The sequence below is a fragment of the Piliocolobus tephrosceles genome, chromosome 5 (assembly GCF_002776525.5).
Source record: "Piliocolobus tephrosceles isolate RC106 chromosome 5, ASM277652v3, whole genome shotgun sequence".
Classification (NCBI taxonomy): domain Eukaryota; kingdom Metazoa; phylum Chordata; class Mammalia; order Primates; family Cercopithecidae; genus Piliocolobus; species Piliocolobus tephrosceles.
In genome coordinates, this window is record NC_045438.1 from 143,935,702 (window position 1) to 143,957,529 (window position 21,828).

Consider the following 21,828-nt stretch of genomic DNA (forward strand, 5'->3'; position numbering starts at 1 on the left):
TCAGCTTCCCAAAGTGCTGGAATTACAGGCATGAGCCACCATGCCCAGCCAATAACTCCTTTTTTTTCTAGTTACAAAAATAATATTTATTTATTGTACAAAATTTAGAATATCCAGAGAGGCACAAAGAATAAAATAATTCTCTAAATTCTGGTCCAAAATTCTCACCATCCAAAGATAATTTTTGTTAATACTCTGATATATGTTTTTCCAGTTCCCCTATCTCTACAATCAGGATGACATGATATATATTTTTAATCTGATTTTCCACTTCAAATCATATTATGAGCCAGGAACAGTAGCACATTCCTGTAATCCCAGCTACTCCAGATGCTGAGGAGGGAGGATGTCTTGAGGCTAAGAGTTTGAGACCAGCCTCGGCAACACAGCAACAAGACCTTGTCTCTTAAAAAAAAATATTATGATTATGTTCCCCAATCCTTTAAAATTTCTCTTCAATAAAATTTTTATGGCCACATAGTATTCTTCCCTGGATATGCACCATAATTATGTAACCAGTTTCTTATTCATAGATTTTAGGGTTGGTTTTAAAAATAATGCTACAATGTAGATAAATCTTTGGGCATGTCCTCAATGATTGCCACTGCACTCCAGATAAATACTTAGAATTATTTTCTTAGGCCAGACAGTGTTATGTTTTTGCTACTTTTTTGAGTCTCGCTCTGTCGCCCAGGCTGTAGTGCAGTGGTGTGATCTTGGTTCACCGCAACCTCTGCCTCCTGGGTTCAAGTGATTCTCGTGCCTCAGCCTCCCAAGTAGCTGGCATTATGGGTGTACACCATCACACCCAGCTAATTTATGCTAATCTGTTGTATTTTTAGTAGAGATGGGGTTTCGCTATGTTGGCCAGGCTGTTCTCAAACTCCTGGCCTCAAGTGATCCACTCACCTTGGCTTCCCAAAGTGCTGGGATTGCAGGCGTGAGCCACCACGCCCAGCCAGTAATCTTTTTCTTTTTCTTTTTTTTGAGACAGAGTCTCGCTCTGTCACCCAGGCTGGAGTGCAGTGGCGCGATCTCAGCTCACTGCAAGCTCCGCCTCCCCGGTTCATGCCATTCTCCTGCCTCAGCCTCCTGAGTAGCTGGGACTACAGGCGCCCGCCACCACACCCGGCTCATTTTTTGTATTTTTTAGTAGAGACGGGGTTTCACCGTATTCAGTCAGGATGGTCTCGATCTCCTGACCTCGTGATCCGCCCGTCTCAGCCTCCCAAAGTGTTGGGATTACAGGCATGAGCCACCCTGCCCGGCCTTTTTTTTTTTTTGGTTTTTTTGAGACGAAGTCTTGCTCTGCCACCAGGCAGATGCAATCTTGGCTCACTGCAACCTCTGACTCCCTGGTTCAAGTGATTCTCCTGTCTTAGCCTCCTGAGTAGCTGGGACTACAGGCACGTGCCACCATGCCCAGCTAATTTTTGTATTTTTAGTAGAGACAGGGTTTCACCATGTTGGCCAGGATGGTCTCAATCTCCTGACCTTGTGACCTGCCCACCTTGGCCTCCCAATATTTTTAAGGCTTTTGCTGCGTGGTGTGGACTGGCTTTTTCTGCCATTTGCTTTCTGATGAGATTGTCAGTGATGAGAGACTATCTCTAGAACCCCTGCCCATACTGTAAGAGGCTCTTAATTCAACAAGATGCATTTATTTGGGACCTATGCTACTGAAGATACAAAATAAGCTGGATCCAGGGATTCCCTTTTCCGCGTGCTGACCTCGGCCCTACACACCTCTTTGCAGGTTGCCTTCTGAAATGTTCTGGCCATGGCCACTGTGACCCCCTCACAAAACGCTGCATTTGCTCTCAGTTATGGATGGAGAACCTTATACAGCGTTATATCTGGGATGGAGAGAGCAACTGTGGTGAGTTCTGGCATAGAGGAGGCTTTGGGTGAGGAGCTTTAAGGCAGCTCATTCTCAATTATCAGAAATATCTGCCCAATATTCGAGACCAACCTGGGCAACATGGTGAGACTTCACCTTTACAAAAAATAACAAAATAAGCCAGGCATGGTGATACACGCCTGTAGTCTCTGCTACTCAGGAGGCTGAGGTGGGAGGATTGCTTGAGAGGAGATCCAAACCAGCTTGGACAATATAGTATGACCCTGTCTTAACAAATTAACTGGGTGTGGTTGCATGTGCCTGTAGTCCCAGCTACTCAGGAGGATGAGGTGGGAAAATTGCTTGAGCCCAGAAAGTCGAGCCTGCAGTGAGTGGACAGAGTGAGACCCTGTCTCAAAAAAAAATGGAAGAAAGGAAGAAGGGAGGGGAGAGGAGGGGAAGGGAGGGGAGGGGAGGGGAAGGGAGGGGAGGGGAAGGGAGGGGAAGAGGAGGGGAGGGGAGGGGAGGGAAGGGAGGGAAGGGAGGGAAAGAAAAGAGAGAAAAAAAGAACTAGCTGCCTAGCTTTGCAGTTATAAACATTCAGTGCTTTTCTCACCTGAAGCCAAGTGAACCAGCTCACTTGGTAGTGAGTTAATACCCTTCTTACAATCTACTTTTTGGGATGTGTTTAGGCTTTTACATAAAACTTCCTGATGAGAAAATCCCCTTTGGCAGAGCAGAACTGGCTCACTATTGCTGACATTTCTAAGAAAGAATTGCTTGGGCCATGGGCTGCAGTTCCAGGTTACACCTGCCTTGGCTTTGGCTCAGTGTGATTTTCTGGTGAAGTGGCCCCTGGTGTGGATCTTCTAGAATCAGGTAAAGAAGAGAATTTGGCCCACTCTTCCAGCTGTTCACACAGGCAGGCACCAAAAACTGGAGCCACAGCAGGGCAAGCTGGTGCCCCTGAGGTCCCTTCTGGGGAGAAAACTGTATTTTAATGGCAGTCTACTAAGTACATTTGTTGTTTGGGGAACCGGATGGACATAATTGGCACCGAAGATAGTAAGAGCTGACTGCCAAAGTATATTCCTATTTAATACTATATAAAAATCAGAAAATAGCCAGCCCTTGGATCATTATTCCAATGAAATTATATAACATTTAATAAAGTTAAACTTTTTTTTTTTGAGATGGAGTCTTGCTCTGTCACCCAGGCTGGAGTACAGTAGCACAATCTCAGCTCACTGCAACCTCTACCTCCTGGGTTCAAGCAATTCTCCTGCCTCAGCCTCCCAAGTAGCTGGTATTACAGGTGTGTGCCATCAGGTCCAGCTAATTTTTGTATTTTTAGTAGACACAGGGTTTTGCCATGTTGGTCAGGCTGGTCTCAAACTCCTGACCTCAAGTCATCTGCCCACCTCAGCCTCCCAAAGTGTTGGGATTACAGGCGTGAGCCACTGCATCCAGCCTAATAGAGTTAAACTTTGCTCCCTAGTAGACTTAAACTGGGCTTCTCTGTCCCTGAATTACCGTTGAAAGCTTTTCACATTAGATTTCTGTAAGGATGTGGATGGAACGAGGGTCAAGTAGTTTCCGAATTGCTCTCTGGCTGTGAAAAATGTCTTCATGCCATAAACAGCCATACAGATGTTTTATTAAAACCAAGCCAGAACTTTCAGGGGTGAGGGTCGTGATTTTTGGCATTCTGGAATGAATATTTTGATGTGGTATACATGTGTGTTTATGTAAGAGGCATTACTACATAATTGACTAATTTTAGTTATTTCTGATTATTCTGTTCCCAAGTTAGCATGAAATATGTGCTCCGTGAAGCCCTGAGACCCAGTAGATAAAAACAGGGCAGTTTTAGGTTGTTCTTGATTTATCTGTATTTTACCTTGCTCTGCCCTGCTACCAGCCTGATGAGATGTTATCAACTCCACAGGTGGCCTTTACTTGTAGGGATTCAGAAATATTTGTTATGAGTCATCAAAATAAAACTGTTCTACAAATAGTCTATAACTGTGTCCACTTTGGTTTTCTTGTGTTTCAGAGTGGAGTATATTCTATGTGACAGTGTTGGGTTTTACTCTTACTGTGCTAACAGGAGGTTTCACTTGGCTTTGCATCTGCTGCTGCAAAAGGTACCTAGAGTGCTTATTCATGTGAAATAGAGACCCTACACTAGGTGTGTTTTGACAGCTTAGGAATTGTTTACTTGGGCTTGGTAAACTGCTAAGCTGTTTATTATAATAATGCACTTTCTGCCACAAAGCATAAGTGCCTAAATAAATGGAATATTAGAGGCAGCCTTTTCTCACTGAAGCTCATGTGTTTTCTAGGAGGGTCAACGATTCTATATCATATCTAATGTTATTCTCTATTGGTCTTACGTTATATTCACTAGAGTGGTACTGTTTTCTCACTCAACCACAATCAACACAGAAGACTTCTGTGACCAGTGTTTGGGAGTTTCTCTGCACACACCAATCAAGCAACAGTTTTGCAGTGGACACCAGCTGGGTGTCGTCCAATTCAGTTTTGATGCTGTCTACCTGGAGATAGCGTCACATCCCACAGGTTAATTAAGGACTCAGTCCCCAAGACTGCCCCCCACCCCATTCAGATGCCAGTTACTTATCCCAGGTTGTTTTACCTGGGCTTCTGACTGACTATAAATTGGTTCCCTCCGTTCCCTCTTTGGGTTCAGTTATTTTGCTAGGGTGGCTCAAAGAACTCAAGGAAACGCATTGGTGATTTATTACAAAGGATATTACAAGGGATACTCATGAAGAGATGCATAGGGTGAGGTATGGGGAAGGGGCCTAGAGCTTCCATGCGCTCTCTGGGCATGCCACTCTCTGGGAACCTCCATGTGTCTGGCTGTCCAGAGGCTCTCTGAAGCCTGTCGTCTTGGGCCTTTTATGAAGACTTCATTGGATATTTATAGAAAAGTAGTTGGACAAAAAGGGTATGATGTGATACTAACAGGCTGTGGGGAAGCCCAGCAAGGGCTGTCCAGATTCTTCTCGGCCTCTCTGTAAAGCACTCCATCCTCCTGGGTAGGAGGCAGAACTCTTTCTGAAATGAGCGTTTTATGACCTATAATCAGACAAAGTAGGTCAGAGAATGTCTTTACAGCGGGCTCCGAGACAGAAAGGCAGGGGAAGGTTCTTGCTTTGGGGAGGATAAAGAGCAGGTGAAAGGAAGGCAGGAGAAGGTCAGAGAGAGGGACATTCTGTTTTCTGAGGCCTAAAGTGCCCCAGCATTGTAACAAGGGCGGTGGGAGTTATTAGCCAGGAACCGTGATGAAAACATGCATACAGATATATATATATATATATATATATATATATATATATCTCACAAGTACCTAAGTGGCCTTACAGGTCTCAGTAGAGGAAGGAGTTCTGGAAGTATACTGTTACAAATGGTAGATTTTGATTATTTTCATTATGTAAAGCAATAATCTAATCCACCTGAATTGTTTTAAATAAATTTGAAACTGTAAGTGAGGCAATAACACCGCCAAAGAGAACTTTTGCTTTAGGTGTTTCCTTTTTCCATGGAGCTGACCTCTGAGAAGCCTCAAGCAACCTCATTGGCCAAACATTCCAGAACCCCATGCTCAACCCTCTGTCCTAGAAGAGAGCATCAGGCCCACTCTTTCATGTGAAACACTGTAACTGCTCTCAAAAGGTGTGAGTTTTTAAAAATGTATATTTTAATCTGGGCAAGGTGGCTCACGCCTGTAACCTCAGCACTTTGGGAGGCCAAGGTGGGTGGATCACTTGAGGTCAGGAGTTTGAGATCAACCTGGCCAACATGGAGAAACCTTGTCTCTACTAAGAATACAAAATTAGCCAGGCGTGGTGGCGCATGCCTGTAATCCCAGCTACTCGGGACCTGAGACAGGAGAATCGATTGAACCTGAAAGACAGAGGTTGCAGTGAGCTGAGATCGCACCATTGCACTCCAGCCTGGGTGACAAAAGCAAAACTCTGTCTCAAAAAAAAAAGTATATTTTAATAGTTATTTTTCAGAAATCACTTATAGATTATTTTAGTTTTGTGATTACGTTCCCAAAATTAAGGCTGGTGAAAGGGAGCCAGGTGCAGGCACTTAGAGGCCTAAATCCCATTAAGTTTTCCCAGAGCCATATGTGACCCTACTGTGCATGGCAGTAAACATCTTGAGCTTTGTGACATGTCTATCAAGTAGAAGATGATGATGCTAGTAGTGATAACTGTGAGCATGTATGAAGTATTTGCCATTGTGATTAATGGCTAAGTGCTTTGTATGTATTATCTTATTCAGTCCTCTCATCAACCATGTGAGACAGGGACTATTCTTACTCCCATTTTACAGGTGAGGACATGGAGGCACAAAAGTCTCAAATAATTTTCTCTAAATCACCAGCTAGTAAGTGCTAAATTGAGACCCATGCTTCTGATCATCATGCTCTCAGAAAATTGCTTTTATGCTGTGAAATTACTATTTTGTTCTCTATATGCCTTCGCATGGTTTGGATGTGTATTTCCAAATAATCTCTGTACACAGGATGGGGCACATGGGACCAGTCTAGTTTTCATGTGTTGAGGGGGAAAAAAATGAAAAAGATGGGGAGCAGCTGTTGCTAATTAATTGTGGGAATTTATTATAATTGTTGCTATTTTTTTCTGATTGCTAGTTCATAACACCTTTTCATTACTGCAGCATTGGACATTGCAGGGTGGTATAGGTTTAGGGGAACATTTGCTCATCCAGGCTCTTCTGAATAAGGAATTACTCATGAAGAAGAGCAGCCTAGGCCAACACACAGGTGTTGAGAATTGCACTGAAGGTCCCTGGCACTGCAGCCTGAGGCTTAGCTGAGACCTGTCGATAGGTGGGCAAGAGTGATGTGGCTGTTTATACCCCGAAATGGGTTTCTCCAAGATGCATAATGCCCCTCTGAGCTCTGACCTGGCCTTGCGTATGTTTCTTTAATAAAAGATGCCAACTATCACATCATAAAGGCAAAATGTTTCCTTTAGTGTCTTTCCTGCGCGTTAAATCCTAGATCTCAGTTACCTTTCTAAAGATCTGAGTTGAGTTTTCATTGTTCCTTTCAGACAAAAAAGGACTAAAATCAGGAAGAAAACAAAGTACACCATCCTGGATAACATGGATGAACAGGAAAGAATGGAACTGAGGCCCAAATATGGTAAGACAGTCTCCAGAATGACTGCCTGGCACCTTTCCACGATTTACCCTAGGTATGCCTGAGGGCTAACTTGGATCAAGGGAGAATGATCTGCTGGAGTCAGCACTTTAAATGGGAAGGAAGAGTGAGGCTGGGATTCTGTGATGAAAAACAACCTTCAGGCCGGGCACAGTGGCTCACGCCTGTAATCCCAGCACTTTGAGAGGCCGAGGCAGATGGATTGCCTGAGCTCAGTAGTTCGAGACCACCCTGGGCAACATGGTGAAACCATCTCTACTAAAAAAATACAAAAAAAAAAAAAAAAGCTGGGTGTGGTGGTGTGCACCTGTAGTCCCAGCTATTCGGGAGGCTGAGGCAGAAGAATAGCTTGAGGCCGGGAGGTGGAGGTTGCGGTGAGCTGAGATCGCATCTCTGTACTCCAGCTTGGGCTACAGACTGAGACTCTGTCTCAAGAAAGAAAAAGAAAAATAACCTTCATCAATCCTGAGGATGTGCTAATGTGGGCATGGGGGCTGGAGGCAGTAGGTTCATTATAAATTTAATGAAATTTTGGCATAATACTTTGAGGCATTAATGGATGAGGGATATGAAATGTTATCAGCTGGGCACCTACCAATGACCACAGGGCAAGACTGCTTTTTAAACGGAGGTGTCCCCAGCATCTGCTTTTTTTCCTACTCCTGGTTGGAGGGTGGGGGGCAGTTGAAGACACTCCCTCAGCTCAGCTCTGAATGCTGTTGCCTTCGGGTCTGCTAGGACAGAAATGCAGCACGAGGACATTTGGACTTTAAAGCCTAACATTTTTCAGCAGCTGCGTTATCTAATTAGCCATTGATATAGATGGACACAAAGGCTTTACAGAAAATTGACTTCCTTCACAAAGTGTATTGATCCCTATGCTTAGGAGCACCACTTGCCCACCTCGGTTAACTTTTTCATTCTTGTTTATTAACTCTTGCATACTTAGTGAAACTTCTCTGGCCCTCTGAGGCTGCTAAAAAACACTGATTCTATAGATTTTCCATAATTCTGGGCTTATGACTAAGTTAATTTTTATGGAAGATACAATCTTTTTCAGAGTTGTGAGGTGCAAAACATTGTTCACAGTGAGTGTTGAATGCCTATCCTGTGCACAGGCACCGGGTTAGGCCCTGGAGACTGGGAGAGGAGGAAGCACAGAGCCTGCCTTTACAGGAGCTCGCAGCCTGCGGGAGGATAATTATACTGGAGCGCAAGGAGTTCTACCAATGCATGGATGACACCATGGGTAGGAACACTCAGGTCAGAATGACTGATCGTATACAGAGAGTGTAGCTAACAGGGCTTTGGCAGGAAGAGCCCCACAGGAAGAACAAATAGTAGCATACATTGAGTGCTCACCATCTGCATTGCATATCAGAAGTATTATAGTGACTTTTACCTAAGAGCACAATGTGCTTTAGGTTGCATTATCTCACCCACCTTTGTCTTAAAATACACTCATCCTTCTGACATTCCCGTTTCTATTCACAGAACCCCCATTCTCATTCCCCCAGTTTGAAACCTCAGTCGCTGGTGCTCCACACACACTGCCCCCTATTCCAGACACCCGCACCTTGCTAGACTCTTGCCCTTTTTCCTCAGCATTACTATCACCACCCCAGTTCAGGTCCTTACAGTTTCACCTGTGAACTAATAGTAATAATAATAATAATAATAATTAACAGGTATTTAATGTCAAATATATACTAAACACATCTGAAGTACTTTACCCATTGAATTCTAATCCTACCCGTAGTGGTATGAGGTATGTGCAATGATTATCCCCATTTTACACAAGAGGAAACTGAGGCAAAGGAAAGTTTAGCAACTTGCCCAAGTAACATAGCTGGTGAGTGCTGAAGGTGGGGTGGAGGCCAAGCTCTTCCTCCACATTGCACTGCCTCTGCCTTGGTCCGTTTGGGCTGCTCTAACAAAATGCTGCAGACAAGGAGGTTTATGAACAACAGATATTTATTACCCACAGTTCTGGAGGCTGGGAAGGCGAATTCAGCATCTGGGCAGGGCCACTTCCTCATAGTTGGTGCCTCCTCACTGCATCCTCACATGGTGCAAAGGGCAAGGCAGCCTCTGGTGCCTGTTTTTTTTGGAGACACAGCCTCGCTTTATCCCCCAGACTGGAATGCAGTGGCACAATCTCAGCTCACTGCAACCTCTGCTTCCCAGGTTCAAGCAATTCTCATGCCTCAGCCTCCCAAGTAGCTGGGATTACAGGCACCTGCCACCATGCCCAGCTAATCTTTTTTGTATTTTTAGTAGATACAGGGTTTCTCCATGTCAGCCAGGCTGGTCTCAAACTCCTGACCTCAAGTGATCCACCCACCTCGGCTTCCCAAAGTGCCGAGATTACAGGTGTGGGCCACCACGCCTGGCCTCTGGTGCCTCTTTTATGTGAGCACTAATCCCATTCGATCACCACCCAAAGGCCTCACCTCTTGGTACCACCATTTAGGCGTTAGATTTCAACACATGAATTTGTGGGGGTGCAAACATTCAGACCACAGCAGCCTCTATGTCTACTGTCTATCTTCCATCCTGCATGCTGTGGTTTTATTAATATCTCAGAATAACATTTTAATAGTGTCATTTCTCTGCTTACAGGATAAAATCCAAACTCCATGGTTTACTTTGTATTCATGTGCTTTTCTGTGAGGTTCCTGCCTCTCTCTCTCCAGCCTCTCCTTCATTATTTCCTACATGAATCATTTGCTCCAAACAAATTAGTTTTTTTCTAAATATCCCTGGATGCTTCTGCATACTCCATGCCCTTCCGCTGTCCTCCTGTCTAAATTCTCTTCTTTAGATCTCACTGATAGAGACAGGAGACAGCCAAGGGTCCCTGGTGAAACCGCACCTCCAAGCCTAAAACAGCTTGAAGGCTGAAAAACGGGACTGCTGGTCCCTGATGAAGGCCCTGCCCTTTCCCAGCCGATTCTCTCTAAATAATGTCCACCTGCACACTGGGGAAAGGGGGTGGAGCCACAGGAGGTTCACGTCATTTGCAGTGGGGAGGAGCCTGGCCTCTTCAGTTCCTGTGTGGTAACCTGGGATTCAGTCTGTGAGGCAGGAGGTTGTTGGCAAGACGTCCTCTCTATTTGCTGAGATTTTTTGTTTCCTTTTTACCAAATAAAGTCCATTTTTCTCACCCTTCTATGTGTCCGCGAGCCTAATCTTTCCTGCTAGTGTGACAAGAGCCTGGTTTTATCTGAACTAAGGAGAAAGTTCTGCAACATCACCCTACGGGAAACATCACTGAAGCAACCCCAGCCATAAGTACATGTGCTTATTTCCTAATTCATATACAATTTAAAAAATATCTTACCTGTTATGAGCCATCTTTTCATGAGTCTATGCCTTTTCTGTCTTTTTTTTTTTTTTCCTGAGACAGGGTCTTGCTCTGTCACCCAGGCTACATAGCAACACTATCATAGTTCACCATACCCTCGAACTCCTGGCCTCAAGTGATCCTCCCACCTCAGCCTCCCAAAGGGCTGGGATTATAGGCATGAGCCACCAGACCCGGCCAAGTCCTTGTCTTAAACCCCTAGCCAAACACCATAAATCCTTTGAGAGTAGGAATTGAATCTTATACCTGTTCTGTCTCTTAGGTTGACCCCCTGAAATCAAATATTCTACCAAAATTATATTAACCAAATGGTGAAATCACAGAAGCTGTCATTTGTTGGATGCTTACAATGTACTAATGGCTGGGCCAAGAGAGCGTTACATGCACTATTTCACTTAATCCTCACCATAAACTCATGGGGTAGATGCTTTGTTATCTTCCAACTGAATAGAGGAGGAGACTGAAAGCTCAGAGAGGTTAGGTATCTTTCCCAGGGTCAAGCAGCTGGCGAGTGTCAAAGCTGGGGCAGGAGCTCAGGTGAGGCATCAAAGCCCCTGCAATTACTTGCTAGGAAACCCAAACCGCCTGCTGTTTTGAGTGATTGCTTTCAAGGTGCGGAGAGCACCACTCCATGCTCATCACAGGACCTGCCACCAGAACGACTGGCAGCTGGAAGCGAATCATGGCATTTCTCCTCAGATGCTTCTCTGCTTCTCTCTAGGTATCAAGCACCGAAGCACAGAGCACAACTCCAGCCTGATGGTATCCGAGTCTGAGTTTGACAGCGACCAGGACACAATCTTCAGCCGAGAAAAGATGGAGAGAGGGAATCCAAAGGTTTCCATGAATGGTTCCATCAGAAATGGAGCTTCCTTCAGTTATTGCTCAAAGGACAGATAATGGCGCAGTCCGTTGTAAAGTGGAAGGACCCCATAGGAATCCTTGAATCCAGGACCAGTCAGTGGGAGTTGCAGCACAGAACCCACTCTTTCAGAATAGCTCATTGACCTCCTTCCCCAGTGGGCTAGATGTGTATCCCCACGTACTAAAAGACCGGTTTGTGAAGGCACAAAACAAAACAAAAACGTTGCTCTTTTAACTGAGATGCTTCTTAATAGAGATAAAGGCTGGGTGAAACTCTAAGGTATATACTTAAAAGAGTTTTGTGTTTTTGTAGCTGGCACAATCTCATGTTAAAGATGAAAAACTATTTCTATCTATAGAACCTTAGAGAAGGTGAATTAAATAAGGATTTAAAGAGGGATGGTTTCTCTCTTAGCCACTGTGATTGCCTCTAAGGAACAGCATTCTAAACATGGTTTATCTTGTAGCACCTGCAGTCAGATGGCTGTGTATGTTAAAATAGCTTATCTAAGAGGCACAGGTCGTCTTCTGTGGAGGTGCGGAGAGTCTTGCGTGTAGCAAGTTTTCTGTGCTGATGGCAGCACACAGTGCAAAGCCCTCCTGGTTTTCAATTCTGTGCTATGTCAACGGCAGTTTTCAGCTCTCTCAAGAGAGCAGCTGTTGGCCATTCAAGAGCTAAGGAAGAATCATATTCTAAGGACTGAGGCAATAGAAAGGGGGGGAGGAGCTTAATGCCGTGTAGGTTGAAGGTAGCATTGTAACATTAAGAAAAATGACAGTGACTCCTCTGGGTGTTGTTTAGCAGTCTTGTTCTCTCATGTAAACTGAGCCCCAGTTTACACTAAATGCAATAGAAGTGATTAATTCATTAAACGTTTATTAGGTTCTGTAGGCTGTGCATTTGGACTGCCATAGATAGGACAATTGTGTATATATTCCAAAACTCTGAAATGCAGTCAGTCTTAACTTGGATGGCGTGGTTAGGATACTCTGGTCCCCGACAGGTACTTTCCAAAATAACTTGACATAGATGTATTCACTTCCTATGTTTAAAAATACATTTAAGTTTTTCTACCGAATAAATCGTATTTCAAACATGAAAGACAATTAAAACATTCCCACCCACAAAGCAGTACTCCAGAGCAATTAACTGGAGTTAATTGTAGCCTGCTATGTTGACTGGTTCAGGGTAGTTCCCCATCCGCCCTTGGTCCTGAGGCTGGTGGCCTCGGTGGCACCCTTGGCATTCTTTGTGGGAAGATTAGAATGAGAGCTAGAACCAGTGTTTTGGTACCAAGTGTAAGCACACCTAAACAATATCCTGTTGCACAACGCTTTTGTAACACGTGGGAAAACTAGGATTGCATTGCTGATTAAGAAGCAAGGTATCTCAACCATCAGGGCAGGAGTGCCAGAGAAAATCTTCCCCATGGGCTCCTAAAAAAAATTCAGCTTTTAGGTGCTTTTGTCATCTCCCAGAGTATTCATCCTCATGGGACCATCTTATTTTTACTTATTGTAATTTACTGGGGAAAGGCAGAACTAAAATTTGTGTCATTTTATTTTTAAAATAATTGCTTATGCCTACACTTTCTGTATAACTAGCCAATTCAATACTGTCTATAGAGTTAGAAGGAAAATGTGATGTATTTTTTTTTAACCAGTAGTGAGCTTCATAAGCCTAGAATCTGCCTTATCAGGTGACCAGGGTTATGGTTTTTCTGCATGCAAATGTGAATGTCTGGCGTAGGGGACAGCAGCCCAAATGTGAAGTCATTGGGCATAATGTGGAAGAAGTGAGTGAACATTTACCGCTTTATGTACATAACATATGCATTTTACATACTCAGTTGATCCTTATAATCAACCTTGAAGAGGAGATATTATTATTCTGACATTGCAGATAGCCCTCCGAAGGCCCAGAGAGGTTAAGTAGCTTGCCAGAGGTCACGGCCAAGATGTAGTGGATCTAAGCACTGAAAGCAAATTTTTAAAATTGTGGTGTTCTGCTTTGCACTACACAAAGAACTCCTGCTTTGATGGATGGAGGGCAAATTCTGGTGGAACTTTTGGGCCACCTGAAAGTTCTGTTCCCAGGACTAAGAGGAGTTCCTTTTGATGGGTCCAGAGAGCCAAGGACAGAGGGAGAGATGGCCTGTATAGTCTCCTGTGGATCACACCCTCCCTCTAAGTTTGCAATGGACTTCTCCTGCTCCTCCTCCTTTTCTGTCCTTGGCCATCGCAGCCTGGCCTCTCTGATCCTTCCATCACAGAAGGATCTTGAATCTCTGAGAAATCAAACAGCACAGTAGTGATCGGAAAGTGGGTCCTGTCTTGTTACCCCATTTCTCATCAGAACAAAGCATGACATGGAATGACCAGCCAGTGTTCTTCATGGTGGACTGCTTATCATTGAGGGTCTTTGGGAGATAAAGCCCCCTAAGAGCTTTGGACAGAGAAAAACAGGCCCTAGAATATGGGAGTGGGTGTTTGTAGGGTTCACAGGCTAACAGGCACTTGAGTTGCTGGTTTACATTCAATGAAGGAGGATTCATACCCATGGCATTACACGGCTAAGCATGTGTATGACTAAAGAACTATCTGAAAACCATGCAGCGAGGTAAGGAAATGTACCACTCAACAAGCCAGTGATGCCACCCTTTGTGTGCGGGGAGGAGAGTGACTACCACTGTTTTTGTGTGACAAAGCTATCATGGACTGTTTGAATCTTGGTTTTATTGCTTAAAATGTATTATTTTCCCCTATGTGTTGACAAGGTATTTCTAATAGCACACTATTAAATATATGCCCTAATCTAAATAAAGGTGTCTGTATTTTCTGTAATGCTTATTTTTAGGGGGAAATTTGCTTTCTTTATATTTGGGTGTAGAGGGATTTCCCTTGAGTATGGGTCAGCAAACTGTGGCCTGCAGCCTGTGTGTGCACGCCCCATGAGCTGAAAAGTGGGTCTTATGTTTTTTTTTTTTTGTTTGTTTGTTTTTTTGAGACGGAGTCTCGCTCTGTCGCTGGGGCTGGAGTGCAGTGGCCGGACCTCAGCTCACTGCAAGCTCCGCCTCCCGGGTTTATGCCATTCTCCTGCCTCAGCCTCCCGAGTAGCTGGGACTACAGGCGCCCGCCACCTCGCCCGGCTAGCTTTTTGTATTTTTTTAGTAGAGACGGGGTTTCACCGTGTTAGCCAGGATGGTCTCGATCTCCTGACCTCGTGATCCGCCCGTCTCGGCCTCCCAAAGTGCTGGGATTACAGGCTTGAGCCACCGCGTCTTATGTTTTCAAATGGTTAAAAATAAAAAAAATGCGAAACATGTGAACTATATGAAATTCAGATTTGTGTTCATAAATAAAGTTTTTTTGGAACATATCCACATTCACTCATTTATGTATTATCGATGGCTGTTCTTACAACAAAGTTGAGTAGTTTCGACAGGGACTGTCTGCAAAGCCTACACTATTTACTATCTGGCCCTTTACAGAAAGAAAAAAATTTGCAGAAGGCTGGACTAACATTCCCTGCTCCTTCCCTGTGGGAAGACAAGTGTTCGGGAAGAACTGAGCATGCTCAGTCAGCTCGCCTTCCTCTGCGTGGCTGGTTCTCTGCTATTAACAGGCAGTCTGTCCCTAGTGCCAGAAGGCCCGCAGTGTGGTGGGGTGATTAGATTCTGGAGAGAGTATACTTACACTACATCCTCTAATCTAGCTCTTATCAGTAATAAAGCCATTTTTAAAATGAGGGCTTGGGGTGATGTTACCAAGGAATGTATAAATGACATCTGGAAGAAGACACTCAAGAGGCTCATCCGTGACTTCAAAGGATTTGCCAAGGACAAGGAGGTTGCAAAAAACAACGAGGCTGTGGTTGAGACGGCAAACAATTTTAACCTGAGGGTGGAAGAGGAGGATATTGAGGAGCTCCTACAGGTGGTTCCTGAGGAACTGACTAATGAGGAGTTGTTGGAACTGAAACAGGAACACATACCTGAAGAAGAGGCAAGGAAGAAAAAACTGCAGGAGAAGAAAAAGAATCGCCATGAAAATTCACAGCGAAGAGTTGAGAAGCTTTTGCAGATCTCAGTAAGTGCCTTAAAAATTTTGAAAACATGGGCCCCTCAACACCAAAAGGGTTTCATTAACAGAGAGGAATGTTCTTTGTGCATTATCTGCTTACAAGCAAATCTATGATGAAAAAGGAAAGCAAGCCAACTACCATGGACATATTTCTGATGCATGACAACTCATAAGAACCTCAGGCAGGTCCTTCAGGAAGTGTTCCAGAAGAAGACTCCTAGCTCCTTGTTATCCTAGCTCTAAGCACTTTTTTTTTTTTTTTTTTTTTTTTGAGTCAGGGTCTCACCTTGTCACCCAGGCTGGAGTACAGTGGTGCAGTTACGGCTCACTGCAGCCTTTACTTCCCGGGCTCAAGTGATCCTCCCGCCTCAGCCTCCTGAGTAGCTGGGACGACAGGTATGTGCCACCATACCTGGCTAAGTTTTGTATTTTTTGTAGAGACAGGGTTTCACCATGTTGCCCAGGCTGGTCTTAAATTCCTGGGCTCAAGTGATCTGCCTGCCCCAGACTCCTGAAGTGCTGCGATTACAGGCGTGAGCCACTGGGCCCAGCTGTCCCTGCGTGTTATTGCCCCTGAAGACCTTCCAGCAGGGCAAGATGAGGAGGTGGGAGACAGAAATATCCATGAATCTGACCCTTTGTAGGCCTAGGCTAATGTGTGTAATTGTGTCTTAGTTTTTAACAAAAAAGTTTAAAAAAATTTTCAAAAAATTTTAACAAAAAAGTTTTAAAAAATTTTCAAAAAATCCACAAAAAAGTTTGTGGAACAAGCATATAAAGAAAATATATTTTTATACAGTTGTGCAGTTAGTTTGTGCTTTAAGCTAAGTGTGATCACAAAAGAGTCAAAAAGTTAAAAAAAAATGTAAATTTATAAAGTAAAAAGTTACAGTAAGCTAAGGGTAATTTATTATTGGAGAAAAATATTATTTAATAAATTGAGTGTAGCCTAAGTGTTTGTAAAGTCTCCAGTAGTGTGCAGGGTATGTCCTAGGCCTTCACATTCACTCACCACCCACTCACTGACTCAGCTTCCAGTTCTGCAAGCTGCATTCATGGTAAGTGCCTTCTACAGGTGTAGTTTTAAAATCTTTTATACTCGATTTTTACTGTACCTTTTTTATGTTTATATACATAAACACTTGCCATTGTCTCACAACTGCCTACAGTATTCAGTACAGTAACATGCTGTGCAGGTCTGTAGCCCTAGGAGCAACAGGCTTAGATCGTATAGCCTAGCTGTGTAGGAGGCTGTATCATCCAGGTTTGTGTAAGTACTCTATGATGTTCGTACAAGGACGAAATCGCCTAATGACGCTTTTCTCAGAATATATCTCTGTTGTCGGGCAATACGTGATTGTATAATGTGAGACGACATTTGCAAAAACACTCATGTCCACTAAACCGCCGGGCAGGGGTGTTGTCTGTGTTCTAAATTATGGTGAGGGCTGGCTACAATGGTGCACTCCCATAATCCCAGCACTTTGGGAGGCTGAGGCGGGAGGGTGGCTTGAACCCAGGAGTTTGAGACCAGTCTGGGCAATACAGGGAGACCCTAACTGTTCAAAAAACGGAAGAAAAATTAACTGGGTGTGGTGGCATGCGCCTGTGGTCCCAGCTACTCGGGAGGCAGAGGTGAGCAGCTTGTTTGAGCCCAGGAAGTTGTAACAGTGGGGCTTGTAGGAGAGAGAGATAGGCCAATCTGTGATGCCTGGCCTATACCCCTTTCTGTGACCGCCACCCCTGCAAACCAGGTGAATTCTCAGTTCAGCTTAGCAAACATTCTATGAGCACACACCATGGACAAGCCCTTCTCTAGGTTCTAGAGTACATCATTTCACATGCTGGCTCCTTCCCCAAGGCACTCACTGATTACGGCTCTCTGGGGAGGGAGTGCTATTTACACAAATGCGAACTGGTCTAATATCCAATAAAAACTCAAAAGATCCCCAAGCAGGGGGAAAAAAGCACAACCAGACACGTTAACACAGGGAGAGAAAATTTTGTTAATTCAACATTTACTAATCGCACACACAGCGCTGTCTGCAGACTAGACACTAAAACACACAATTGTCAAAAACTAGAAAAATGAGTTATATCCACATGTTTAAAAAGCAAAACTTTATAAATTCCTTAGCACACTCATTCCCAAGTTTTATCCCACAAAGTATAGCATGAAACAATGACAACATAAATATTATTCAAGTAAAATGCTATTTAAAATAGCTGCACATAGGTAATTAAAACACTAGGATCCAGTTTTTAGAGGAAAAAAACATGTGGCACAATTTCAAGTTCCTAATTGAAGTTAACAATAAAACAGATTTGCTTACATTTGCTTCTGATCTTTATTTCTGCTGTGTCTCTTTAGTAGAATGAAGAAATGGCACTTCACATAAAATCGTATTTAAAAGCTACTAAAATGCATAAACAGATGCAGATCAACTCTTTAATGACAATCCCTGCATAGCTGGAGGAAGTTCAAGGAGAACCATTTTTTCAAGGCCAATAGAATCTTGTTATATGCCTAATTTCATCTACGTTATCATCGCTGGGAAGTTCCTGCTGAGAACTCATGGTAGCAATGCTGGAAAAGTACTTTCTTCACAGGAGGTGTTCAGTATAATACAATAATGCCTGATAAATGCGAATAAGGTCAATATCTCCCTCTTGGTCTAGATCAGGAGCTGGCAAACTTTTTCTTTAAGGAGACAAGTAGTAAATACTTTAGGCTTTGCAGGCTATACTGTCCTTGTCCCAACTCTTCAACTCTGCCAAGAAAGCAGTCCCAGACCATATCATCAATGAATGGGTGTGGCTATGCTCTAATAACATTTTATTTATGGACACTGAAATCTGAATTTCATAGAATTTTCAGGTGCCATGAAATATTGTTCTTCTTTTGATTTTCTGCCCAATCATTTGAAAACATATAAACCATTCTTAGCTCACAGGTTGTATAAAAACAGGTGGCAGGCCAGGTTTGGTTCGTGGGCCATAGTTTGCCAACCCCTGATCTAACAGTCCTTTTCTAGTCCATGTTGTAAAATGTATGTATTTTTAAAATCCCATTACATATGGCTACTTTATTTTAAAAAAACACAAAAATGTTCAGTTAAAAACCCTTCTCTTTCTTCCCACAACCAAGGACAATTTTACTAAACAATTAGCTATTTTCTTTAAATTAGAAAATCGATCAAGGATATACAATGAGTCTCTGGCCTCAATTTATGAACCCATGAGCCAAATATGCAAGAAGACTGAAAACGTGCCACCCAGCCAAAGAATCTACTGGCTTACAATGTGAAAAATTTATTTGGAAGTATTCCTACACACTTCTCAGCATTGGTAATCCAGAGTTATAAAAAATAATGTTGGAGCATTTGTATTCTTAATAGAAAAAGATGGATATATCTAAATCATAAGTAATTAAAATGTTATATAAAACCACCTAAAAACTATACAAATAAAGAGCAGACATTAACTGTCAAAATGCTGAGTATGTGATTCCTGACAGGGCCACGGCAGTGTCACTAGGAAGAATTTCAGCTCTTCTTTCTCCTTGAGACCTTGGGGATGTGGCTAGTAAACCCCAGGCCAGATGCTAGGCAGTTTCCTGTGTGCACAGGGACTTGCCAGACCTTTAGTTACTCAACCATAGCTTCCCAGTGGCTCAATGAGGGATGTTAAATCCTAGGTGGGGTTCAGGAGTAATTGAATCTAGCATGACTTTCATTCACATTTTCCTTCCACAACCCAGAATAACCACAAGATGTAAGTGGAATCTACAGAGAGAGAGATGGGGAAAGGAAGGCGCTTCATCTCCACCTACTTGGTCGCCTAATTGGATTTGCATCTGTTTAAGATTACAGAGTCTTTCTTTCAAAGTGAGAGGCAACGCAGGTCATAGGGGCTTTGTGTGTGTGTGTGTTATTTGAATGATGAACTATAAAAACTCTTATTAGATAAAAGGTGCCTGAAATTCAAGGGCTCATGTCTTTTCTACAAAGTGGATTGGCAATTACAGAAATTCTTTCCCTTTTGGGCTGACTGTGGTGAAAGTGCTTTTGCTCTTTTGGAGGTAAGGAAGCAGCACCACACCAGGACAGAAAGAACAGGCTGCAGGTGACAGCCACTTACTCAGGCTCAGGTGGGTGGGCAAGTTGCATTGGCCTCCTCCCATCTTGGCAAAGCTACTGACAGTAGGCAAGGAAGGGCTAAGTGGTGCTGCTCATAACAATGGCTCTTGTATGGCCTTAGAATTTTCATTTTCTTGTGAAGTGCTTTTACTTTCTCTCTGGCTCACAATATCGCAGGGAGCTAAGTGAGGCCTGTATGGAATCTCCACTGTATGCATGGGATGGGAGGTGCTCAGCACACACCCAGGGCAACAAGGCAACAAGGCCACTTGGGGAAGGAGCCAGGCCACGCCACTGCGTGCCTTCCATCCTACCAAGCTCCTTCTGCTATTCTTTGCTTTACACTTCAGCTCATTTCCTCAAGGAAACGAAATGAAGTGGTGAACAGGACAGAAATGAAAATAGAATTCTTTAAGCGGTAAATTTAGGACAATACAGATGTTAATTAAAAAATGGTTCCGGAATAGGGAGAGGTGCTTCTTCATCCTCACAGAAGCACGGACAATTCTGTGCTATTTATTGTCTTTGAAAGAGGGTTCACTCAAACCTCTGCCTTAACATCTCTAGATGCACATTCGGTGCCTTCAGTGCTGAGCTGGCAGATGCCGGGGAGGGGTGCTGTGCCCCTCACCTGCCTGCCAGTCACAGTCAAGGGTCTCCTTCAAGGTGCTCTGGGCCCATGTTCTGTAGTGACGTTGGGGATGGTTGTGTCACTGCCCAGGCAGTGATCAAGCCTTTGTGACAGCCCAAGGGGCTGGGCCTGCCTCGTGCTGTGCCTGTTCTGAGGCAGTCGGGGCTGTGGTGGGGAGCCAGGGCCTCATTCTGTAAACCCAGTGCTGATTCTCTGGGAGTCTGCAGTCACAGGCACGTGGCATATATTGGTCCCTAGTTAGGTTAAGGGCAGGGGTAGGATTTGCATCTGTTTAAGATTACCAGGACTGGATGAGTTTTGAAAAATTCACAATTCTGAAAACCTATTAGTTCATTTAAAATAATGGATGGCATGTACCTATATATGTAGGAAAGTCTCCTTTTAACTTTTTTTAAAGAACCAAAGAATTCTACAAGCCCCCATAACACACATACTTGAGTTCCAGATACTCATCAATGCCATACTTGGACCCCTCTCGCCCAAGGCCAGACTGCTTCACTCCACCAAAAGGGCATTCCACGGAGGAAATCAATCCTTCATTGATGCCAACCATGCCCACTTCCAGCTGCTCTGCCACTCTCCAGATCTGGGCTGGGTCTTGAGAGTAAAAATATCCTGTCATAGGGATAAAAGGCATTTAGAAAAGTCATTAAAGACGTCATGTCTAAAGATGAGGGCACCACTGATGACTTTTTGTCCAGTCACTTGGGCCTGGAGTCTTCCCTGCTCCCAAATAAAGTCCCAGGTTGGTCTTGTCCACTTTTGCATCTCAAAACCTTTGAAAGTCACCTCTTGCTTCAAGTCTACTCTCACTATCTCCTATTGAGACCCTCTTCCTGTTTTCTACTATTCAACCCACCCTGCATACCTGTTAGATTTCCACATGACACTTTTGCCCAAGCTTTCGATTTTTTAAATTAGAAAATCGATCAAGGATATACAATGAGTCTCTGGCCTCAATTTATGATTATAAATAAGGTTAAATTCCTTAGTGGGTATCAACATCCTCTTCCCCCCAAGTAGTTTCAATCAACATTTCTGGCTTCACCTTCCATTACTCCAATCACCAACCATCCTCTCCAAACCTGTCAGTAAAATTCTCCTCACCCTTTCTTACTTTGTTTCTGAACTCCCTTGGTACCCTCTGCCCAGCATCTCTCTCCTCCAATTTCTGCACAACCAGAATTCTGTCCATCATTTATGACCTAGTTCAGGGTACGTCTTCCTCCACCATCACCCCATCGAGAAGGAAGAGACAAATGGTGAACTCAGTGTTATAAAAGTCCTCATGCACACATCTTACTCCAGCTTTATGATAACTCTAAGGGACCCCATAGCATGCTTATCATTCCTCTTCATATAAACAGTTCTCTTACAGCTAGAGGGGAAGCTTCTATACAGTTATAGTGGTATCTTATATGTCTTTGTATCTTCTGCAGTACTTCATTTGCTGTGGATGCTATTACGTAATTTTCTCAGGGTTATAGAGTATATACGGTGGTCACCTGGACCATCTCCAAACTAAAGGAATGGTAGCCATCAGTGAGGCACCTCTGCACACACCATCTTCACTCTTTTCATTGTCCCTGACGCTCCTTGCTGATGCCCTTCCTCTTCTGTTCAGGTTTACAGGAGCCAGGCAAAAGGGAAGAAAAA

At 43.7% G+C, this 21,828-nt stretch overlaps 2 protein-coding genes across 7 annotated transcripts in view; one reads left to right on the forward strand and one right to left on the reverse strand.

The window, feature by feature from the left end:
• The window catches only part of KIAA0319 (KIAA0319 ortholog), a 101,810-nt gene extending 87,692 nt beyond the window's left edge, over window positions 1-14,118 (forward strand). For all 6 annotated transcript variants that reach the window (XM_023209750.1, XM_023209747.1, XM_023209746.1 and 3 more), the window contains 4 exons: window positions 1,757-1,879; window positions 3,897-3,987; window positions 6,958-7,049; window positions 11,156-14,118. In XM_023209750.1, coding sequence (XP_023065518.1) covers window positions 1,757-1,879; window positions 3,897-3,987; window positions 6,958-7,049; window positions 11,156-11,334 — 485 coding nt within the window. In that variant the 3' untranslated portion in view covers window positions 11,335-14,118. The remainder of the gene's footprint in view (window positions 1-1,756; window positions 1,880-3,896; window positions 3,988-6,957; window positions 7,050-11,155) is intronic.
• A 3,250-nt stretch (window positions 14,119-17,368) lies between these two features.
• ALDH5A1 (aldehyde dehydrogenase 5 family member A1) overlaps window positions 17,369-21,828 on the reverse strand; it is a 38,355-nt gene continuing 33,895 nt past the window's right edge. The window contains exon 10 of the mRNA XM_023209752.1: window positions 17,369-20,787. Within this exon, the coding sequence (XP_023065520.1) occupies window positions 20,582-20,787 (206 nt within the window). The 3' untranslated portion in view covers window positions 17,369-20,581. The remainder of the gene's footprint in view (window positions 20,788-21,828) is intronic.